The sequence below is a fragment of the Caenorhabditis briggsae genome (genome assembly GCF_000004555.2).
Source record: "Caenorhabditis briggsae complete genome, chrII, whole genome shotgun sequence".
NCBI lineage: Eukaryota > Metazoa > Nematoda > Chromadorea > Rhabditida > Rhabditidae > Caenorhabditis > Caenorhabditis briggsae.
Genome location: NC_013486.2, coordinates 8,481,649 through 8,506,360, shown reverse-complemented (window position 1 = coordinate 8,506,360; position 24,712 = coordinate 8,481,649). Strand labels below are relative to the sequence as shown.

The window sequence follows — 24,712 nt, the reverse complement described above, 5'->3', positions numbered from 1 at the left end:
ACAAGGCATTTGTTATTCAATAAAACGTTTTCCCTTATACATTTCTACCGATAACCTTCTTTAATTGACACTCTTTTCAGAAGGAAGTGAGTTCAATCTAAATCTTCCTGTGTATCCAAAATCCAAGTGCTGGTCACTAAAAAAATATGGATCCTTCGATCCCGTCAACGAGTCATCGATCCGTGCCGCCAGATAGGGGCGTACAACCTGATAGAAACCTTCATGTTCAAGAGTTGGAAAACAGGATCCAAAGTCTTGTTCATGGTGGACAGCGAGATGATGTCAAGTTGAAAGAACTTCAAGTTTGTTAAATTTTATCAATTCCAAGATCAAGTTTTTCGTTTTCAGGATATTTGGGCATCACTGGAGAATCACTTCACTGCGAGCTCACATGAGAAAGTCGTTGAAAAGCTGGTTCTCTCCATTCTTCAATTATTCTGTAATACTAGTCCTCAATTCATTTCGGAGAATAACACACAGATGCTTCGCAAATTGATGTTGGAAATACTGCTCCGACTTTCAAACACTGATCCAGTGAAAACGCATAGCAAGGAAATCCTGAAGCAAATGATGAGACTGATTGGAGTGGAGAATGAAGAAAATGCAATACTCGCTATCAGAATTCTCATCGATCAGGGAAGATATGGAAAGCTAGATTACTGCCGAGAAGTTCAATCGCTTTTGCTGTTGATGCGAACAATGGTGAAAGAATTGGCTGAATCTGGTCGCACAGCCGAAATGTTTCTTGTCCGAGAGCTCACAGTACCACCAGCAACCAGTTCTGAAGAGCAATTGATTGCAGAATATCTGACCAAGTGTTACTATGCTCAACCAGTTATTCTGAATGCAAAAGATGGACTGCAAGGTCCCAAATTTAACATGATTCCATCGGCTCATCAATCTATAAAAGTTCTTTTGGAAATGCCGTTTCTCGTCATATTCTTCTATCAGAACTTCAAAACGACAGTTCAAACCGAAGCTTTAGAATTCACACGGCTATGTCTGGATTTTCTGAATGTTCCCGTTCCAGCCGATAAGACCAAATACCATGACGTTCTCACTGATGACTTCGTCACAGTTCAATCTAAAATTCTGTCGTTTGTGAACATTATGGCCAAGATCCCAGCTGTAAGAAGACTTGAAACAATTATTTTATTCAAAGAGAAAACAATTTTCAGTTCATGGAGCTCCTGCAACAAAATGGAGACTCGTTGGTGTCCGGAACGATGCAAATGCTGGAAAGATGCCCTCCAGATCTCATATCAGTCCGCAGAGAAGTGTTACTGGCTGTAAAGTACTTTACAGCAGGAGAAATGAAGTCAAGATTTTTCACAATGCTTCCACGGCTCATATCAGAACATTTTATTTTGGGAACCGGGTTTACAGCGATTGAACTTTTGAGAGTTTTCATGTATCAAATGTTGGCCGACCTTATGCATCACACTCGCGATACAATCAGCTACGAATTGATCTCTCAGTATGTTTCAACTGAATTAAGTCGAAATTTAGCTTATTAATTTCAGTGTGGTCTTTGTCTTCTGTCGGGCACTTCATGACCCGAACAATTCTGCCCAAGTTTTGATCATGTCTGCGCGTCTTCTTAATTCGCTTGCCGAATCTCTCTGTAGAATGGAATCTCAAGCTCCGGTAAGATTGTAAAATCGTTGAACATTCGTATCAATAATTCTTTCTCAGATCAGAGACCTCATGCTGGAAATCTTGGAAGCACAGGTATCGAAACTGAAGGTTATGGCCGTATATCACATTCCAATTCTTTTCCAACAATATGGAACAGAAATTGAATACGAATACAGAAACTATGAGAGGGAGAGTGAAAAACCGAAAGTCAATGTCATGAAGGAGAGTACCCAAAGAGAAGTTCCTAAACGGAGAACCCGAAAACTTTCGATGGATTCTGTAGAAGAACTCGAGTTTCTTGTAACCGACAATGTGAATATGACTGAAAGTGAGCAGAAGCGCAACGAGCTTCCAACACCAACAAAAGAGCATACAAAGAAAACATCACCAGAGGCGATTCTAAACAGTTTGTATGCAGCATCTACTCAGCCACTAGGATTAAGTGAAACTCGGAACCTTATAAAGTACGTAATGCACACATGCAAGTACGTAACTGGTCAGTTGAAAATCAGTCGGCCTTCTACTGAAATGTACCATTGTGTGAGGGAACGAGATCTTTACGAACGACTACTCCGCTATGGAATCATGTGTATGGATATATACGTTTTGCCAGCAGTTAAGAACCAAGCTCAAGCACATGCTTCCCAGCGAACAAAGGAAGAAAAGGAGGCTTTGGAATCGTTAGCCAATGTTTTTACAAGCATTGATCATGCTATCTTCCGAGAACTTTTTGAGAAATACATGGACTTTTTGATCGAACGAATTTACAATCGAAACTATCCCCTTCAACTGATGGTTAACACTTTTTTGGTTCGCAACGAGGTTCCTTTCTTCGCTTCTACCATGCTATCGTTTTTGATGTCTCGTATGAAGATGTTGGAAGTGAGCAGTGACAAAACCGCGCTGTATGTGAAGCTGTTCAAAATAATCTTCTCAGCAATCGGAGCCAATAATTCGACCATCTATCAAGACAGAATGCTCACAAATTATCTTCCCGAGATTTTGAAACAATCGACCGTATTGGCATTGACTGCTCGTGAACCTACAAATTACTTCTTGCTGCTTCGTTCCTTATTTAGAAGTATTGGAGGTGGTGCTCAGGACATGTTGTATGGAACTTTTCTTCAATTACTGCCAAATCTTCTTCAATTCCTCAACAAGCTTACTGTGAGAAGAAACAAAAATTTGTCGTATTTTCATTTCAGTCCTGTCAATTTGTCCTATTTCAGTCCTGTCAACATCGGATACAGATGCGCGAGATATTCGTCGAATTGTGCCTGACAGTTCCAGTTAGGCTGAGCTCTCTTCTTCCATATCTTCCACTTCTCATGGATCCTCTAGTTTGTGCGATGAATGGAAGTCCGAACTTAGTGACGCAAGGCCTACGAACGTTGGAATTGTGCGTAGATAATCTTCAACCGGAATATCTTCTCGAGAATATGCTCCCTGTTCGTGGTGCCTTGATGCAAGGCCTCTACCGAGTCATCTCGAAAGCTCCCGACACTGCTTCGATGAAAGTTGCGTTCAGAATTCTCGGAAAGTTTGGAGGAGCCAATAGAAAGCTTCTCAACCAACCACAACTTCTCCAAGTTCGACGCTTTCCCGATGTATGTTTTCCAACTTAGTTGTATTCAAAAACTTTTCATCTGATTATGAAAAAATAATTTCAGTCTTATCTCAATATGGAGTTCTCTCAAATGGGACTTGACGGAAATCACAGTCTACACTTGCCAATTTCCGAGCTGATGAGAGTTGCTGCTGATCAGATGAGATATCCAGCTGATCAGATTTTCAATCCGAATCCTACAAATATACCTTCACCACATGTGAAAAAGTGCTGTATGGAATTGTCGAAAGCTGTTCTACTCGCTGGTCTAGGTTCATCAGGAAGTCATACGGTCCCCACGAAGGATCTTCCAAAAGTGTTGAAGAAATTGCTGACTGGGTTCAATGTTAATCAACGAACAACTGAAATCTACATTTGTCCGAAAGAAAACGATCGAGAAGTTTATGTTAATGCACTTCTTGTCGTGGCTTGTGAGTTTCAGTTAAATATTCATGAGATCCAACCTAAAAGGTTTTGTATTTGCAGATGGAATTTGGAATAAAGACGGGTTACGCCAACTCTACAGTAGATTTTTCGTCAAGATCATCCGCCAATTCGCTCTTATGGGCGCAATCGAATTCGTCAGCGGAAATGGTTGGATGCAAAATGCCGACGAGGAGGGTGCTCTTCCACTCTGCCTTGATTCATCAGTACTCGTGGATGCTCTAATCACTTGTCTTTCGGAAACATCAACGAGCTTCTTCTATGGCGGAATCATGTGTCTTCGTTATATCAACGAGACTCTCGAATTGGCTTTACCAGACATCAACCAAATGTCGAAAGTTCCACTGTGCAAATATCTGATGGAGAAAGTGTTGAAACTATGCCATGGACCTGCTCAGTACGCAAGAGCTGGCGGAATTAACGCCTTCATGTATATGATTGAGCACTATCCTCGCAAATTCATCATGGACTTTGTCATCGATGTTGTTGACGCGATTATGGAAGTCCTTCTCGGGCTGGTAGAGGAAATTTCAAGTGGATCTGCCGATATTGCAACTGATTGCTTCAAAAAGATGATGCGAACTTATTTCATTCAAGAAGAAAATCAAGAAGAGGAGAATCTGACATTAGCTTCTATCTTTGTTGCAGTCTTCGGAAAGCACTACTTCCATGGAAACGACAGAATCAGAGATTACATGGCGCAACTTATGGAGTACTGTATGATTCAGTCTCGGCTCGAAACCAATCTAGACAAATTCTACTATCGGTTCAGAGAGTTTTTCGAGCCAGAGTTAATTCGAATCATGGAAACACTGCCAACAATGTCACTTACGGACGCTCAAGGAAGTCTCGATGGTCTTCAACGCTTTGTCTTCATTTGTCCAGAAGGTTTCGAGTTCGAGAAAGATTCGGAAATCTACAAAAGATATTTGGTTCATCTACTCGATCTTGCTCAAACTGATACTCAAACCATCAACCAACGAAATGCTTTCAAAAAGTGTGAGACCTGTCCATCTCATTTCCTTCCTCCGTTCCCGATCCTTCATCACATCGATCAAATGCGTGGAAGTGCTCTCCAATGCCTTGTTATTGCCTACGATCGACTGAGAAAACAGTTGGAAAATACGACGAGAGATATAGAAGATGAACAACTGATGAGTGAGATTCTCGCAATGAATTCTCCCAGGATCACCGTGGAACAAATATTCGAAAACAATGAATCGTGGAGAAGATTGATGACAGTTCTGTTAAGAGCAATAACTGACAAAGATATACCTGATATCGCTGACAAACTTTATCCAGCACTCATGAGAGTAACGCCAGTTCCAACCAACATTATTGCGACTTTTGGAGCCAATTACATTCGTAATATAAGTCGAGCTAATGATGAAAATGACCCGGATCGTACAATCACTTATCATGACTGCCGAAAGTTCAGCATTCTCGTTGAACTGAATCCCAAAATACTGGTGAGAAACATTGTGAAAAATCTGGCCAATCATATTATTAAATACAATATGAGCGACAGTATCTCGAATATTTTGGTAATGCCAAATGAAGCAAAAGAGGAAGAAGTGGAAGCATACGAAGCTGAGAAGAAGAGAGGAGTTCGAGATCTGGAAATGATTGGATACACTGCAAAAATGCTTGCTGGTTGTTCGATGGAAATTCTAACTGCTGAAATAATCATTGATATTACTCGTTTTGCCGCTAAATTCGAGTATACCTATTCACAAGATGTTCTACCAAATTGGATCGATGATGTAGTGAAGTTGATGAACAAGGCTCCTGTTGAAGTTTGGAAGTTTTTCTTGTTACGCGAATCAGTTGCCAATCCTGCTCGACGTTCTCTTATCCGAAGAGCCATAATCTTCCCTACTAGTGAGCCTCTGCGAAAAGTTTTCATGCAAACTCCAGAGTACTTGGAACGACTGATAGATTCAAATCTCGATAACTATGACAACTCTGATGAACGTGTCATCATTGATCGCGAAATGTTCCTGCTCTCGTTGGTGGACCGAATCTCCAGAAACTGTCACGACTGGCTCTCAGACCCAAGTTTGTCCCCTATTCCTCAGTTGAGAGCATTTTTCAATGGAACTGAGTTCATGGATAGATACTCCGTCAGGTCAATAATGGTGGAAGAAGCAAGAGAGATTCGAGTGATAAGTATGACAGAAGATAAGTACAAAGTTCCGAAGTTGATGACCAATATCTTTTTGAGATATCTCAGGTTTGTTAGAAAGTATTTTCCGGTTAAACTTATTTTTTACAGAAATAATATCCAAGACTATGATATGTTCTTCAATGTAGTATCGGTCTTCATGGGAAAATTCCAAACCGATTTTACATTCGTCCGAGAATATCTGGAAGTTGAAGTCATTCCAAAAATGCCACTATGGTGGAGAAGAGAGATTTTCATAAAAGTAATGGTGATGTTCGAAGAAAATGCGCAGAAGGCATGCAAGGATTTCCGGATTCTAAAAGCTCTTCAGTACCTGATTCTTCCATCTCTACAATGGGCGTTCGAACGATACGATACCGATGAAATAGTTGGAAGTGCGCCTATAGACGATTCTGAGAATGCAGCAGATGCGGAATCTTCCAACAACACCGAAAATCTTGTCGGGCGTCTCACATCAGTGATCGGAGCGCACCGCCTGGATTTCAGCGATGGAATGATAATTTTGTTCTATCAATTGTGCACTCTATTCGTTCAGCATGCACCTGAGCATATTCACAACAATCATTGTAAGAAACAAGGTGGACGTCTTCGGAACTTCATGCTTTTCGCTTGGCCGTGCCTTGCCACTCCGAACCGTCAGGACCCGACTTTGAGATACACTGGATTCTTCTTCCTCGCGAACATAATCGAACGATTCACTATAAACCGGAAAATCGTTCTACAAGTGTTCCAACAACTCATGACAAACTATCAGCAAGATACGAGAGATCAAGTTCGTCGAGCTATTGATATTCTGACTCCGGCGTTGAAAGTCAGAATGGAAGACGGACATCAGCAGATTCTAACCCAAGTTAAAAAACTGCTTATCGAAGAAGGCCATATTTTGCAGCATATTCAACATATTCTGTAAGTTTTTAAATACACTTCACCCGTTCATTTTATCATTCGTTTTCAGAGGTACAATCATTCGTAACTGGCGGGTTTACTATCATATTCGTCATGAGATCCTCACTCCTCTTCTGAATGCAGTTCAACGAGCCCTCACCATGCCAAACAGTGTTATTGAACAGTGAGTTATTTATAAGCAGGATGATATAAAGCTTAAAAATGTACAGAAATTCCAGCGCTCAAACTCGAAAACAAGCGATCGAAGTCTGTGAAATGATCATCAAGTGGGAGCTGCTCAAACTACACAAGACAGATCATATCATCACTGACGATGAGGCTAATGAAGTCGATAAACTATACGAGAAACTTCGTGGTGCTAGTAGTCCGGATAGGTACGATTTTGAGGATCAGCAAATGAAAAAGGATCTTCTCGACTCTCAACGTGTTATCACGAGAGAACATGTGGACATCGTTGTGAATATGCTGATGCGGTTCTGTGTGATGTTCCATACAAGTGCCCAGAACAATTCCACTTCTGGACAACAAGGTGCCGAGCTAGTCAAGAAATGCCAGTTGCTCCTCCGAATCTGTCTTCGTTCGAGTGTTTGGGGAGACTTTGTCAACATTCGAACTTCGATTCTCAACAACTACATCGTTGTTCCGTCGGAATTGATCCCGAAACAAAATGAAGTCCAAAACCCGGAGTACGTGCTTGCTGCTAACAATTCTCAATATACCATCGAAATGCTGAATGTTATCGTTCCAATTCTGCCGAAACCCACTTTGAAGAACGTTCTTAATATATTGCAACCAGCACTTATTGGTGTTATTCAGTCTAGTGGTCATGTAAGTGATTGTAAATGTATTAGATGTTTCTAACGCCCAAATTCAGATGTCCCGAGGAATCACACAGTTGATTTCTCGGCTAGGTGAAAGAACCAGTGTTTCAACAAACGGCTTAGATGAATTCGAATTGCTCAATTCCTACATAGTTAAATATATTCATGATAGTTTCTCAACCATTTTGAGGTGCGTTTTAATTTGGATTTCTATTTATAGTCTAAACCCGTTTTTCAGAAATCAAAACGCGCCAGTCTTGAGTGTTCTCGGTTCATTCACTCTACTTCGAGCAATGTGTGGCCACGAGGCAGGATTCTTGGACAATTTCATGCCAACTTTCCTCAAAGTTATGGATAGAGTGGCGAGAGAGCACCTGCAGTTCAATAGCAGACAACAACCATCAGTACAGAAAAGTAAGTAGTCAAGATATAAAACATATCAAACCATCATGGAAAAGAATTTTTAGATCTATCTGAGTTGACGTGTGTATGCATGGAACTGGTGCGCCAAAGAATCGATCATATCGGCTTGGAGTTGAAACGAACAACGATAACCGATGTCATGACAGAGCTTATCTTCAAGTCAACAAGCGAAAGGGTAATCCAAGTATGTGCGAAGCTGATAGGAGCCATGCTGTCTCCAACCGACATGGAATTCTCACTTCATACCTGTCTTCAACAACTGGTTCGAATTCAATCAGTGATCATAAGCAAGTTCAAAAACTGTAAAGAAGTCATTACGGAGTTTCTTGTCGTTGTTATCAAGGTTTTTGAGAACGCTGAATATCGAAACTCGGAATACGGAGCTCGTCTGTGGGAGGCATTCTTTTGGGGTCTTAAGAGTACGGATCCAACGACAAGAGATAGTTTCTCAGCCGTCTGGGAGATGACGTGGCCACAAATGTCAACTGCTGATATATGTCACAGAATGAAGTACATCATGAAGCACCAAGATTGGTCGAAGTTCAAACATGCGTTTTGGTTGAAATTTGCGCTATGGGGAATGTTAAGAGCAATTTCTAAACGACCAAAATCTGTGAACAATCCAAAGAAGAAAGTGGTGATGTTGAATTGTGCAACTCCGTGGAGGACTATTGAATATGCTGCAAGACTCAAAGAGCAACATATGGAAACTGATCCGATGATTAAGCTTGAAGAACCAGAACCAATGGAAGTCGATCAGCCGAAAAACGCTCCAGCGGAAGAGCCGAAAGACAATAAATTGTCATTGGATGATTTTCTAGCTGGTCAACAGGAACTTCTCGAGGAAGCCGCGGAATTCGACTTTGCTGATGCTCTAGATACAGTCTCTCAAATCACATTTGGAATCAATGATAACGGAATGACTAGTAGGATCTGGGTGACCTTTTTCAAATCGTTCTGGGCATCACTACAACCGCGAGAAGTCGAGGATTTCACTGCGTTGATTGTGCCGTTTTTGAGCAGTGGAGTTCATAATCAATTCCAAACTGGTGTACAAGACAGTGTTCTGGCTGTTTGGCTTGAGGCGATTGGTGAAAAAGTACCATTGCCATCAAGTTTGATCGAGGTACTTTAATTTTTTTTAAATCTTACCTTGTATTCATTTTTTCAGTTCATCTCATCAAAGCACGAATGTTGGTATACGGGAATTTCAATCCTCGAAAGCAGTATTTGGTCCATACCAAAACAACTCAATAATACTCTCCTAGGCAACATCAATTGTGATCGTTCTCTGACTTCCAATATCGAGACTCTCGAATCATTAGGAGCTTTGTACAAGGAATTGGCGGAATTCGACCAGTACTCTGCAATCTGGGAACGTCGTTCCGTCTTCCCTGAAACAATGAAGGCGATGTCAGCATTACAATTGGGTGATATGGACACTGCTGCAAGCATTCTCGAACAAGCGATGAATAAAGAAATGGAACATCTTCCTGTACCTACGGCTAATGGTAAGTAACGGCGTCTGTGTTCACATTCTCACCCAAAAAAGATTTGGATATTCCAGCTGCTCCACCCGGCCCTAACGACAGACAAATCTCGCCAATCTATGACCGGGAGTATGAACAATGGATGCAAATGTACATGTCGAGCTGTTCCGAATTGCTTCAGTGGCAAACTGTCGCCGAAATCTCCAACAGCAGAGAAGTGCAAGATGTTCGAGGAATAATCACAGCTGCTTCGCATATTCCGGATTGGAATCTTGTCGAAGATTGCAGAAGCATGTTGTCTGGTTGTATCCCTCCAGACTTCCATTTAGAATACACTGTTTTCAATTTGATGAGTACTGTTATGGTAAGCGTGTATAAATTGATTGTTTTGATATTTTATATTAATTTCAGAGATTGAATGAATCTGTGAATGTGCCTCATGCTCGGGAAAGATGCAAACAAGCGCTTCAAGAATGTATCGAAGCCCATATCAGCCGATTCAGAGCACTTCCGTCTGTCACCTCTTATGGCCACGTCAAGATTCTTCAATCTATGAATTTGGTCCGAGATATAGAAGAGTCGATGGAAGTTCGGATAGCTCTTCTCGAACAGCCAACCAAAATGGATCAAAGTTTGATGATGGACATGAAAAGTTTAATGAAAGTTTATCGGAATCGCACACCAACCACGGCTGATGACATGGGATTCGTTGCGACATGGTACGATTGGAGGAATCAGATTCATGGGATGATGCTTCAGAGATTTGAGTGGTTCGATAAATCTTCGGTAAGACTCGCATTTTCTCCTATGAAACTAATTGTCATTTCTTGCAGCTCAGTACTACCGGTAACGGTAATCAATCAATTGTTCCGATCCATTCCATGGCTCAAGCACAGCTGACGGTGGCTAAACACGCAAAGAGCTTAGGATTCAACAATCTCGCCAAAGATCTTTTGAACAAACTTGGAGGTTTGCCAGCTATCCCAATGATGGATGCAGTTGATAAAGTTTGCACATATGGAAAAACACTTCGTGCATTGTCTAATAACGTCGATGATGAGAGATCGAAGCAGGAACTTTTGTATGAGGCTCTTGAAGTGCTTGAAGACGTTAGAATCGATGATTTGCAAAAAGATCAAATTACCTCACTCCTATTCAATAGAGCTACAATTCATTCGGCTCTCGGACAGTAAGTCTTGCTATTCATACGTATCTAAATTTAAATTCACAAATTCAGAACTGCGAACGCTGATCGAGCTTTCTCGGCGGCTGTACAATTGACCGACATGAAAACTGCAAACGTTCCAACGGGAATAAAATTGTTCCGGCAGTGGGGTAATCATCTGAATAAGCTCTTCTTCGATCAGTCCCAGATGGTATCCAAAGAAACGAGCGAAAACTTCGGTAGACAAGCTCTTTCCTGTTATTTCGTCGCTGCACGTGTGGATGGTGACCTCAAAGCTCGGAAACCTATTGCTAAAATTCTGTGGATAGCGAAACATTTGATGGCTAGCGGAGCTTCTGAAGCACTGAACAGAGTCATCCAAAAACATCTTCCATCCTTGAATCTCTTCAATTGGCTCTACTGGATACCACAGCTAGTCACTGAAATCAGTCACCAACCAAACAACAACTTTATAATGGTTCTGTGCAGAGTAAGTTTGAAATCGGAAAGTTTCAACTCTAATGGCGCGTCCAAAGTTTCCAAATCTGGGATTTCTGGGCCCAGAAAACAGTCCAAAGTGACGCCCAGATTCCCAAGATTTCTAATTGAGCAAAATTTGAACCAATGCGACGATGTAATTTTTTATTGAATCAAAATATGCAGAAAAGCATGTAGATTCACATAAAAACAAATAAATTTTCAAAAAAAAGTTCCTTCATTGAGAAAAACGCATCGGAAAATTATTCCTTTTCGGATGAGAGCCCTGGCTTTTTCTCGATGAAGGAACTTTTTTTGAAAATTATTTATTTTTATGTGAATCTACATGTTTTTCTACATATTTTGATTCAATAAAAAATTACATTGTCGCACTGGTTCAAATTTTGCTCAATTGGAAATCTTGGGAATCTGGGCGTCACTTTGGACTGTTTTCTGGGCCCAGTAATCCCAGATTTGGGAACTTTGGACATACATTTTTCATTTTCATAAATTTTTCATTTTCAGATAGCTGCTGCTCATCCCCTCCAAGTGTTCTACCATATTCGCGAAGCAGTTTCTGTAGAAGATATTGATGCAGTTTTCGCTCAAGATTATACAGAAGAAGAAATGTCAATGGATACACCTGATGACGAAGCTTTCTCCAACGATCCGCCATTTTCCCGAGCTCTGAAAATATGTCTCAAGTATCGTCCTACAGACATACGCGTCTTGCATCGGATTCTCAAAGAACTCGATCAAATGACAGAGACATGGGTTGAAAGACATTTACGCTTCGCCGTAGCCATCAAAGATCAGTTATTCGAAGATTTTGCTGAACAAATGGATGCTCGTTTCAATGAGATGCAATTCTCAGGTGCTGTATACGAACTAACTCAGAAGTGGAAACGTCAACTTGAAGAAGACTATAAGTTCTTTGAGAATAACTACAACCTGGATCTTTTGGAAATCAGGAACAGACGGAGGGTTATTGTGACGAAGGGATACATGGGAACTGTGCCAAGTCAAATCATGTTCGAAAAAGAACTGAGTCAAGTATTCACTGATCCACCAGAGATGAAGGACGAGTTTGAATATGTTACTGAAATCACGAAAGTAATTTTTGATCAACTAGACATTCGATCACCACAAGCCCCTCGTCCAGCACTTTTCGTTCGTACGGTTATGGAATGGATTCGAATTATTCGTCGTCGGTTTGATAGACTGCCAAGACGTGTTCCTATGGAGATTTCGAGCCCTTATCTCGCGCGATTCAGTCATCGTACTGGTTGCATCGAAATGCCATATGATCTTCTTAATGTGCTACGTGCGAAGAATCACAGTCTAAATGCCACTAATCAAACTGGACAGTACATATCGATGATGTCTCGATTTGAACCGTATTTTGAAATTGTGATGAGAGGCGGACAAGTTACTCGAAAGATCTATCTTCGAGGACAAACTGGAAAAAGTGCAGCGTTCTACCTCAAAAAGTCTATCAAGGATGAGCGAACGAATCGGGTGCCCCAGATGTTCAAGCATGTCGATTACCTTCTTCAGAACGATAGAGAAACTGCGAGAAGACATTTATCTGTCCCATCACTTCTTCAAATGAGAGTCAGCAAGAACACGACATTCTGCGAGATTGCCTCTGTCCAACCGTATGCTATACCGCAAGATTGTTCAAGAAATTATCCAGCATCGCAAATTGAAGTCATGCATCCTTATGAAGTTTTGACATCCACATTCAACGGACTGTACTCTCCAGATGACATGGTTATGCATTTCTATGAAAGATTCGCTGACAGTTGCTCTTCCATCGGACAGCCTCTCCCGCAGAACATAGATCCTTCAATGGCATCGCAACCACGACTTACTGAACCGCACCATGTGAAGAACATCATTTATGAGTGAGTTTCCTTTTATTACTAATGACTGATTTCAATTATTAACATTGTCAGAGACTTCGCCAGGGATATGATTCCATTCCGACTGCTGACTGATTACCTTCTTGCACGCTATCCGGATCCAGTAATGTTTTACGCTATGCGAAAGCAGTTCATTCATAGTTTCGCCGTCCTCTCCATCATCGAATATCATTGCAATCTGTCTCCAATGACTCCTCACCAAATGATAATCTCTATGAATACTGGAGTTCTAAATAATCCATTCTACCGCTTCGAACTTGGAACTGGGCAACTTATGGATATCGAACATTTTGCTCATGAAGTTCCCTTCCGCTTAACGCCAAATTTGATGATGTTCGTTGGAGTTGCTCAGGATGGAGATTTGTTATGGAGTATGGCAGCAGTGGCTAGATGTTTAATGAAAAAAGAACCAGGAGCTGTGATGAGACCATTGCTCTGGGATGAGTACGCCAATAATGTTAATTATGAAAACATGGTGAGTTGAAAAAAAGAATGACCTGAAACATTTTCAACCGATTGAATTTCAGATTTACATTTGCCACGCTGCGAATTCCTATGTCAAGTGCATCGAAAACAAGGTTGCAATGACGAATCGCCATGATGCCAAAGTGAAGAAAGACGACTGCAATTCGCTGATTATCCGGGCCAAAGATTCCGACAATCTGTCTCGAATGCCCCCAACATATCACGCTTGGTTCTAAATCTCTGTTTCATAGCTTATTTCCCCAGAATCTCTCCCCAGAATCCGTGATTCTACCGTTTTTGATCTCTTGTTGCATGTTTTAACCTTATATTATTCACCACATCTCTTTCCTTTCAATATATTGGCATTTTTCTTTAACTAGGAGTAACTATTTACTGAACGCTGTGATCTTTCATTTTAACAGGTATGTAAATAATCTAGTTACTCTGTTATGAATAAAAATTTTCAAAAAACAATGTGACTTCTGGTGTAACGATTGCCTGAATTGAGATAATTTGAGGCAATTTTCTAAAAGAAACTCGTGCGGCTCTTGATTTTCCTCGTCCCATCGACAAATTTGGCAACCATTGTTTATTGACACTATACGGACAAAGAAGAAGAAGAGAAGACAAACAAGAAGGTGATGATACTGTTCTTATTGTATTTTTCTTCTGTTTTTTGACTACATCTGAAGTAGTTGTTTTTACGGATCACAAACTCTTCAGTTTGAAGATTTTGTCTTCTCCTTATGCTTCTTTTTCTTCTTCTTCGCCCTCTCCTTCTCTGGTTTCTTTCCCACATTAGCATTTCAGATTTTGTCCACTTCCGGTTGGTAAGAGGCCGGGGATCTTTCACTCTTCGTTTTCTCTTTTTCTCCAGAGTAAATTATAGGTTCCAGATGCTTTTTCTCCCCCGGCATCTCATTTTATTATTTGCATTTGGTTGCATTGACGTAAGGAGCCTCACGAGAGAGAGTTAGTAAAACAGATATCTATATAAACCAGCTCGAATTGCATTGTTTTGCATGTAAAACACCAGATTCTTGTGATCCACTTTGTACTAATACTCGAGAAGATCTACTGGTTTCTTGCTGTGTGGTGACGGCATAACTTGATGGAGTTCAAATAAATTACCATAAAACCTATACTAGAAGAGCCCCTTTAATAGTAGGACCCCTCTAATAGAAGGGCTCTCTGGAGGTACTTTGAAACATTACAGGTTTTAAGCATACTTGCAACGGGCCGGGCCGGGTTTTTATTCAGAATTTTCAGGGCCCGGGTTTTCAGAAAAAATTTTCCTGTATTTTCAAAAAAAAATGTTTGGGGTCAATAGAAAAGAATGGACAATTTTTCTGTCAAGTAAAAAAATTTTCAAAATAAGAGTGTCCATAAAAAATGATTTTTTTACAGTCATAATTCCTTCCCTTATCAATATTTTTTAGATAAGCTAGAACTCAACGAGCACTACAAAATGATATAACTGGGAAAACTGTATCTTAGCCGAAAAACCGCCAGGGACCGAATTGGCAGTTTTATGGTTTATAACTTCGTTTATAGATAAGATACTGTTTTCCAATGTGTATCGCTTTGTAGTGCTCGTTGAGTTCTATAATATCTATCTAATTTAGGTGCTCAAAAAATATGAACTCTATAAGAAACGATGACAAGGCCCGCTTTCAAATATGCTTTTGACTTTGAGCCAATTTTTCTCGATTCCTGTCAAAGATATTAAAAAGTGGTGAATTGACAAATTGTTTATCATAATTTCAAAATTATTTTGTTAGTTGACACATTTTTTATATTTTTTACAGAAGTCGAGATAATTGAGCTCAAAATTGACGGTTTGGGTGGGCTTCTTTTACAGGTTTCACGGTATTCTAAAAGTATTCTAAAGTTCGGAGAAGCTATGTCAATTTTTTAAAAGTTTTTTGTTTTCTACATTTTTCTGTACTCTGAAATTTATCCATTTTAGTTAGAGAGTCAAAAGAGACACGATTTTTTCTCCGTTTTCCACATGATTTTCCACCCATTCCACACGAATTCTAAAACATCAGCAGCCGACTTTTTTTGAACTTTGCTCCTCCTGGCTTGAGATTTTCTTGTATGTGTCTTGTCGTTCAGGGGGGCATTTCTCTGTCAAATATTTACCGATTCGCGCCTAGAGGAGAGTCGCTAAATAGTGAAGGAACAACACTCGTTCTACACAAAATAATATTCTAAAGTTGCGAACTTGAGACAGATTAAGTGGCTCGTGTTTTGGTCTTAGTCTTTGCTCTTAAACACCCCCCATGACTGACGATGATTGTTTTAATTAATTTTCTTCGCACAAACATTCCTCTTTCCAGTCCTTCTTTTCTGTAACCGTTGCTCTCGGGAATAGGAAAAAAATTAAACTTCTCCGTTTTTGGATCCTTTTGCAACCATCAATAAACCTTCCATTCCTAGGAATTCCTTCTCTTTCAATGCATTTTTTTCTGCTTTCAATCCGATCCGGCATCGTCGGTTCGACCTGCTCTTCGAAATGTTGCTTTCCATGCAGACCACGCCCATTCTTTGTTGCTCTAAAAGCCCTCTGCCCTTCCCTCTCCACACAGGCCTTCCCTTCACCGTTCCAAAACTCCAAAAACGGGTCAAGGTCAAAACACGCTTACCAAATATTTGCTCCTCGCCCCAGTCCTGTTCATCTTGGAAAAAGGAAAAGAAAGAAAATGGAAAGAGACCTCCTCCCCCTCCTTTTATGGTTATGGCCGATCGGAGACAGTCAGTCAATCCATCGGATAGCCTCCTCTCGTTTTGGTTATCAGTGGATTGTGTCCTGTCCATTTCACGATTTGGTGGGAATCGTTTCTTCATCTCTTTCACTCTCTACAAGGAACAGTTAGACAGTTTCCTCCCTTGTGGATAATCTTTAGACAACTTTCATTTCATTTGATGGAGTGGTTCTTCCATGAGTCTCGGTCCAAGGTTAAATTTGACATATTTCAATTCGAACCTATTAATTTTAATACAAAACGATAAAAACCAGTTCTTATCTTTTTCATCTTGCCCTCCCTGCTGCGGATGACCGAGTGACGTTCTCTGTTCTTAAACACTTTCTTCACAACTATCATCTCATTTTTTTTCAAGACCTCTTTTTTCAATTTTTCAATTTTCAGGAGCCATGACGACTCCCAACGGCCCTCGAGTCGTCTTCCTAATTGCCGTTTGTTGCTTGGTTCTTGGTGGCACTGTGTGTGCTTTGCCACGAGTTCCATTCGTCGTCAACAATGATGTGAATGCGACGAAGACGGAAGACAAGACCGAGGAGAAGAATACAGTGGTTGAGGAGGAGAAGAAGACGTACACTGTTGGCGATTCAGAAGGATATCAAGAGGCTTCTCGACTTCTCCAGAAGAGTCTGAACTTGTCTCTGGATCCATGTGAAGACTTCTTTGAGTACGCCTGTCGTTCTTGGGTCGACGCTCATCCAATTCCTGATGATCTCACTTCCTACTCACAATTCACTGCCACTAGAGAAAAGGTTTTAGCCGAAATGCGAAAGCTGTACGAGGACACAACTACGACTCCGACCTCCAAATCGATCGCTCTTGTCAAACAGATCTACCACACTTGCATTGACACTGAGAAACACAATGCCGTTGGAGCACGTGATCTGTTGGAGAAAATCAAGACATTCGGATACTGGCCAATGGTACACAACGAAAAATGGCGCGAGGCCTCGTTCGATCTCACAAAACTTCTTTCCAATACGATTCAGTCTCGTGACGTCTCCGTCTTTTTCGATTATGGACCAGCTGAGGATTCTCGTAATGTTTCTCGCCGTCTTTTGAGTTTTGATCAAGGAAGTCTTGGATTGGGATACTCTACTCGTGACTACTATTTGGATGAGAAGAAATACGAAAAGCAGATGAAGGCGTACCGTAAGTACACCATTGGAAAAGTTAGATACTACACAGAAGACGCTGGAATGACTGTAAACGAAACCAAAATCGAATCGGATGTTGATGAGATTATTGCATTTGAGAAGCAGTGGGCAGCTATCCTGGTGGCTGAGGAGAATCGTCGTAACTACACGAAACTTTACAATGTCAGACATTTCAATGATCTCAAGGAGTATATGCCAATTGTAAGTTACATTCAGAAATTTTATCAGTTTAAATAAGAATTTCAGATCGACTGGAAGAAACTTACCCTTTCCACAACTCCTTTCCTGGTCCACGCATACATGAAGACCAATCCAATCATCATTATATCTGATGTAGAGTACCTTCAGAAGATGAACACTCTCCTTCAAAACACTGATCCACGAATCGTCACAAACTACGTCTTGCTCCGTTGGGCTGGATCATGGAGTCAGGAAATCGGTAAAAAGTATGAAGACTTGCAACAAGAATTCGCTTTCCAAATGTACGGTCGCAAACAAAGACAACCACGTTGGAAGGATTGTGTCAGCAGTGCTGGTGGAAAACTTAGCTATGCTTCAGGTATGTTGAAACTACAAATCTTCATTTAGTAATTATTATTTTCAGGATCAATGTACGTTCGCAAGTATTTCGATGCCAAAGCCAAGAGCACTACTCTCGACATGATCGCCGATCTCCAAGAAGCCTTCCGCAACATGATGCATGCCAATGACTGGATGGACGCCGAAACCAAGAAGTATGCTTTGGAGAAAGGAGATCAGATGTTGAAGCAGATTGGTTATCCAGATTTCATTCTCAACGATGAGAAACTGGATGACTGGTACAAGGGATTGGATGGAGCACCAGAAGACACTTTCAGTCAACTTGTCGAGAAGAGCATCCAATGGCGCAACAACTTCTACTATCGGCGTCTCTTGGAACCAGTCAATAGACACGAATTCATTTCTAGTGCTGCTGTTGTTAACGCCTTCTACTCTCCTACCAGAAATGCTATCGCATTCCCAGCTGGTATTCTTCAACAACCATTCTTCGACGCTCGTTTCCCGAAAGCTCTCAACTACGGTGGAATTGGAGCTGTCATTGGACACGAAATCACTCACGGATTTGATGATACTGGAAGACAATTCGACAACGTTGGAAACCTTCGTGACTGGTGGGACAATGCTACTTCTTCCAAATTCACCGAACGAGCTCAATGCATTATCGAACAGTATGCTGATGTAGAACTTCGTGGAACTGATCTACGCATCAATGGAAAACTGACACAAGGAGAAAACATTGCCGATAATGGTGGAATCAAGCAAGCTTTCAAGGCCTACAAGTCATTCCTTGAGAAACATGGTGGTCAGGAGCCCCGTCTCCCTCATTTCGAATCCCTATCCAGCGAACAACTCTTCTTTGTCGGATACGCTCAAGTTTGGTGTGGAGCGAAGACACCAGAAACAAAGACATTGTTGCTTCTTACTGATCCTCACTCTCCAGAAACTGCCAGGTAAATATACAATGAGAAAAGTGGTTTTCATTCAAATTATTTCCAATTTACAGAGTAAACACCGTGCTTTCAAACCAGCCAGAATTTGCCGAAGCCTTCAAATGCCCAGCCGGCTCGCCAATGAATCCCACAAAGCGATGCGTAGTGTGGTAATCAGTAAAATACGGGAAAGACGTCAACTCGCTTCATCTCATTCACAGAATCTACTAATTCTTTCATCTTCCACCTCTATTCTTTTTCACTGTCCTAGCTGTATATATTGTTACAAACAATAGCCAAACGACTTTACTGTGTTTCACTCGTTATGTATTTTTCTTGAATTTCAGTATATCATATTGATAGATGTTCATGTTCATTCCAGAAAATTTTCCGGCAAATAAACCATGATTCTTCTATACATATTCTTTTATGTCTTCTGAAACGACTGGTAAAAACGAAACAATAAATTATGGAGGAACACTTTACAAATATATCATAGAACTTTTGAGGGACCTAATTCTAGGGGCACAAGTGATTTGGGAGCACAAATTCTCAGGGGGTACATGCAGTTTATTTGGGAGGTAACTTGTTCATCTTGAAAGTAATTAACAGAAACGTGATTTTTCTTCTTGTTCGTGATTAAGCCTATAATAATAATAGAGTTTTGAGGTAACCTGCCATCTAGAAAATTCCTGTACCATTGCAAAAAAAACATCTTTCCAACCAAAAGTTATCGAAACATTCATATTAAAATATTTGGAAGCTGATGGAATAAATAGTGACATATGTTCTATAAAACAGGTTTATGCCCTTCGAGTGATCACAAGTTTCGCAAATGCAATACAGATGTTCGGCTCAAACCCCGACAGAAAAACTCATCCTATTTTTGAAAATTTATGAGAAGAAACATTCCAAAATTTTTCGAATTTTTGAACATCGAAAAAATTTTCTTTAAAAAACAAGTCCTCAAACATAATTTTGGAAAGTATCAGAACCAAACCAAAAGTTTCCATCGTTTTATTCGAAAAACGAAAACGGAACTTTTAATTTCATTTTCATACGGAGAAGAACCCGGAAAATTATCTTCGAATACCGTAATCACTCTAATAGAACGCCCCCCCCCCCTTCCAACTCGTTTATTTTGAGCATATCTCGGTTCCTGTAGTAGATATCAAAAAATTTTCAACTGGCAAAATGCTTATTATAATATCAAACATTTTTTGTCAGTTGATCATGTGTTGATATCTTAAACAGGAAATTAGATATGTTAACTCAAAGTTGAACGGAGAGCGTTCAGTTAGTGTTTACGGTATATAGGGAAAGGACTGTATCCCCACAGGAGGTCCCTAACGCAGAAAAGAATTGCCCAATGGTCCATAACCTTGCTGTTGTCCACTTTTTTCCTCACCGATCAATAATCTGCCATTTAAAAGATATATTCCGATTTAACCACATTTTAATAGTTTGCATAATATCTTCTTCATCTCATAATAATTTCATACGGGTCGACAGATAACACTGATCCAAAACAAGATTGTGTTCATTTTGTGATTCTAGTTTTATTTTGAGCTGAATTCGGCACGGAACCTAGTGTTCAGATAGAGTTCGTCTAGATTCATCATATGATACTAATGCAGAACAGACTTAATACATGAACCCTTCATCCACTTCGAAAGTTTCTTAGTCGACCAAGACTTCTAAAGCGACAATTCATCTATTAAAAAGCACACCATCAATCATCCTTTTATTTCATTTCCACATTGAAAACTGCTTATTTCCAGAATGCCTATCAATCTCCTCAAACTGCCTTGTTTAGTTCGTGACTTGGTTGTAACCCAGTTGGAGTACCAGGACCTATTTCTACTCAGTATATGCCCCCGTCGTACAAAATTTTTTGGGGAAAAAAACAAGAATCAAAATTTCAAAATTAATATTTCTGTTCGAAGAAAGTCATGGATATAACATATTTTCGATTGGAGTTTTCATTGATAGGTGTATGTGGATTCCTGTGACATCATTGTTACATGTTCACACATTGGCCCTAAAAGAAGTTTGTACAGTGAAGCTCGACCATGATCACGAAGCATCTACAAAGTGGGTTTTAGTTTTAGTTACATTTAGTGCGAACTTTTTGAAGTAACACATTTTAGATTAGATTTATTTTTTTTCAGAGCGGTGACCAACAGTACATAAGAAAAAGGCAGCCCCCTCACGAGGAGCGCCTAATAAGTAAAAAAAAGAGAAGAATAATGGAAAAGGGAGGAATTATATACAGTAACATACATGTGTAAAAAAAAGGATAATAGCTAGTAGCGAGAAATAGAAGAATCAAGGAGATTTTCAAATTGGGACGGGGTGAGGAAGTGGGGTACATTGGCAGTTATGGCATTCCAAAATGGGATGGTGGATGCAAAAAAATCATTGATATGAGGATTGAGGCAAATTAAAGTCATGGGGCGACGGGCAGAGTTAGATAAGCGGAAATGAGATTCGGGGTGGGGAATGTAAGTAGTAAGGTTAATTATTTTGTACAGAAGCATTAACTGTGATTTAAGGCGTCTATGACGCAAAGAGAAGAAATTGAGAATTTGGAGTCTGGAAGGATAAGAGGCACCAGGGGAAGACGAAAATGGTATAATACAACGTTGGCAAATGGTTTTTGGAGAAGAAACGAAGGGGGGACTCAAGTTTTTTAGACAGTTTGGAATCGGGATGGGGGGAAAATATGACCGAGCAGTATTCCAGGAAAAATGTAAGTTGGAGGGAAGGGAAAGGAGAAGATCGTTAATAAATATGATGAAGAGTAGGGGACCGGCTACAGTGCTTTGAGGAACGCCAGAGGCGATAGGGTGAGAAAGAGGTTCAATGAAATGGTTAATTTTGACAGAAAAGGAGCGGTTAGTGAGGAAGTCTTGGAACCAGGAGATGAAGAGGGGTTGAACACCAAAATTTGCCTATTTGGCTAAGAGGAGGGCATGAGATACTTCATCGAAAGCCTTGCAAAAATCAAAATATACAACATCTAGGGTTTTATGACGGGCCAGAATCATCTTATAACTGGAAATAGAGTGTATTAGGGCATTTGTACAGGAACGGTATGCTAAGAAGCCATTTTGATAGGGGCTGAATTTGTGGGCCAGGTCAGATTTAATTCTATTACAAATGATGCACTCGAAAATTCGAGCAAAAGGGTCAGTTAATGATATAGGTCGATAATTTTCTGGTAGGGAGGGACTGCCTTTTTTGGGAATAGGAACAACAATTGCATGTTTCCAGGCAAGAGGAACATGGGACTTGGAATAGGATTCATGGAAAATGATGGAGAGGGGAAGAGCTAGTGAGGTGGAGCATTTTTTAATAACAAAGTAGTTTACGGGGTGGAGTGAGAAACCACGGCGGGGTGGTAACTTGGACAAAACAGATTCAATGACCCAAGGGGCAAAGAGATCAGGGTCAGGTAGGTTTTGACTGCCCCGAGAGCAGACAGAGGGGATGGGAGGGTGTGAGGAATTGAAGTTGTTAGAGAATGAGGAGACGAAGGATGAGGCTTTTTCAGAATCAGCGGATATTATTTTGCCATTAACAACCAAAGAGGGAATGGAGGATGGGGATTTGAGGCGCCGTTTAACTAGTGAGAAAACAGAGGTTCGGGTTAGGGATGTTAGGATAGATCTATCAGAATATATGTTGCGATATTTGAGTTTTTTGGTAAGGGACAGGAGGCGTGAATTTAGGTTGAGAAGAAGAGTAGGGGAGGGGTTTTTTGTTTTGAGGGCCTTAGCGAAATTTTTACGAGTATTGAGTATTTTTCGGGAGAGGGAGGAGGGAGCGATGGGTTTGGTGGCAGAAAGGATAGGGGTGTGAAGATAGACCAGGCGAGAGATTTTATCAATGAAGTTATCAAACATGCAAGAGGCATTAGGGTAGGAGTGGAGGACAGAAAACCAGTCAATAGAGGCAATGTCAGAATTTAGGAGTTTAAAGTTACATTTTTGGTATTTTAGGGAAGGCTTGGAGGAGGGAGAATAGGAGGAAGAGCCTGTATTGGAACTGGGACGGGGAAGAATATAAAACTCTACGGAACAATGATCTGGGTTGAGTAGGGCCGCTTGGGGGGAGACATGAGCAACGGGCAAATCGCTGGAGGAGACAACTAAATCAAGAATATTGGAGGAGGTGGAGGAAATGCGGGTGGGGAAACGGACCTGTTGGTGAAGACCTTTGGAGGTGATAAAATTTAAAAAGGGGTGAGGAGTGGGAGAAGGAAGATACCATTTGATAGATGGGAAGTTAAAATCACCCAATAGAAGGCAAGAAGTGAGGGGTAAAAATGTGTCGAGATGGGAAAGAAGGGCGGCAGATTCGTCCGATGAAAGGTCAAGGGGCCGGTAAACAATAACAACAGTAGTGGGGAGGAATGGTGGGACCGGAGAGCGGGAAGACGGAGAAAGAGAGCATGAGAGAATTTCGGAACGATGGGATGGGTAATGGTGATCGAAACGGATATCAATGAGGGAGAGGGAGCAGAATTTATTTTTGTAGAGAAATGCAACCCCGCCACCAGAGGCTTCGGAGTACTTGGAGATGCGACCTTGGCGAATAATAGAGATGTCATTGGAAACTGAATAATACAATTTTTTTTATTATCGATTTCTGGTGTCCACTAAATGGAGTTTTCTTACACCAAATAGAATGTGCCAACGAGCCGATGGCAGTTCAGAAAGCGTTTCAAGATCATATAAATTCAATATTCCATTACTCCGATACTTAACAATTGTTCCTCTCAACAAAACCTTGAGGAAACCTGCCGAAAATTACAAATGCGACAGAAATAAGAATACTCGAAGACACTGTAGACCCAACATTTTTAACGAACGTTTTGACGACGTATCCCGATGTTCGCAGCTCGTCTGTTGCATCGATCAGGTATGGAGAATTACCGAAAGATTCTCAATTTTTCACATTCAAATTGTTGCTGTATGACTTCGCTCCGGATCAGATTACTTTCTTGTATTTTTTTTGGATTCTCGATGTAATTATTCAAATTTCTTTTCTTTCAGAATTTCCTCGGTCGAAATATTCGGTTGCAAGGCGTTACATTAACAAACCAAGATCTTCTTCAGTTGCTTGATAAATGGATCTCAAACGAAGCTTATCATAACCTGGAGACTCTAACCATTTACGTAGACGCTCCAAATACTTTAATCAACGAAGATCTGATACGACAGACGATTGCATTTGAGGAATACGATACGAACATGCCGGAAAAGAGACCTGATCGTTTCATTTTTGACGTACCGTAAGTTATTCTAAATAATAATAAATTACCGTTCCCTACTACTAACTATTTCAGGTAGGTTAGTATCACTCCGAAGAAGTATTCTCTCAGAGACCCAGAGTTCTAATCTGTATGAAAGTTTAAATAACGTCGTCCATATTATTATTCTGTTTTTGATTTTTTATCTTTTTTCTGTTTCTACTTGTATCTTCTTGACAATAGTGTTTGTGACTTTTCTGCATGTTTGAAAATCTTTTTTTATAATAAACAAATCTAATTGAAACCAATGTAGATGCACGAATAGGTTGGTATAAGGAAGAGAGAACACTCAAGTCTCTTTCGAATTTTAGCGAGTTTTTCAGGGGGCTTCATATTACAGTTTTTCAGGTGTTTTTTTCTTTCTTTCATTTAAAGTCTGACTGGATTGCATTGTTTTCGATGTAAGAGAAGTTTGAAAATTATTGTTCATTGATTGTAATCGAATTTCATGCTTTCTCA

General features: G+C 40.4%; 3 protein-coding genes across 3 annotated transcripts; all 3 read left to right on the top strand.

Moving 5' to 3' along the window:
* Nucleotides 1-146: 146 nt before the first annotated feature.
* Nucleotides 147-13,781, top strand: Cbr-trr-1 (the record flags this gene model as incomplete). The annotated part of the gene is made up of 20 exons (XM_045242396.1): nucleotides 147-302; nucleotides 349-1,128; nucleotides 1,179-1,477; nucleotides 1,524-1,647; nucleotides 1,696-2,805; nucleotides 2,868-3,245; nucleotides 3,309-3,675; nucleotides 3,731-6,779; nucleotides 6,829-6,942; nucleotides 6,998-7,607; nucleotides 7,654-8,014; nucleotides 8,068-9,149; nucleotides 9,195-9,534; nucleotides 9,591-9,877; nucleotides 9,925-10,299; nucleotides 10,347-10,702; nucleotides 10,751-11,312; nucleotides 11,681-13,062; nucleotides 13,114-13,555; nucleotides 13,608-13,781. The coding sequence occupies 20 exons, from the start codon at nucleotides 147-149 to the stop codon at nucleotides 13,779-13,781; spliced, it is 12,348 nt and encodes a 4,115-aa protein (XP_045092194.1).
* Nucleotides 13,782-16,702: 2,921 nt separating this feature from the next.
* On the top strand, nucleotides 16,703-19,110 carry Cbr-nep-1 (the record flags this gene model as incomplete). The annotated part of the gene is made up of 4 exons (XM_002631022.1): nucleotides 16,703-17,668; nucleotides 17,714-18,026; nucleotides 18,072-18,957; nucleotides 19,011-19,110. 4 exons carry the CDS (start codon nucleotides 16,703-16,705, stop codon nucleotides 19,108-19,110), a joined length of 2,265 nt encoding a protein of 754 aa, XP_002631068.1.
* A 3,318-nt stretch (nucleotides 19,111-22,428) lies between these two features.
* CBG02838 lies at nucleotides 22,429-24,341 on the top strand (the record flags this gene model as incomplete). Its single annotated transcript, XM_002631023.1, has 3 exons — nucleotides 22,429-22,587; nucleotides 23,997-24,235; nucleotides 24,299-24,341. The coding sequence occupies 3 exons, from the start codon at nucleotides 22,429-22,431 to the stop codon at nucleotides 24,339-24,341; spliced, it is 441 nt and encodes a 146-aa protein (XP_002631069.1).
* Between the last annotated feature and the right edge of the window lie 371 nt (nucleotides 24,342-24,712).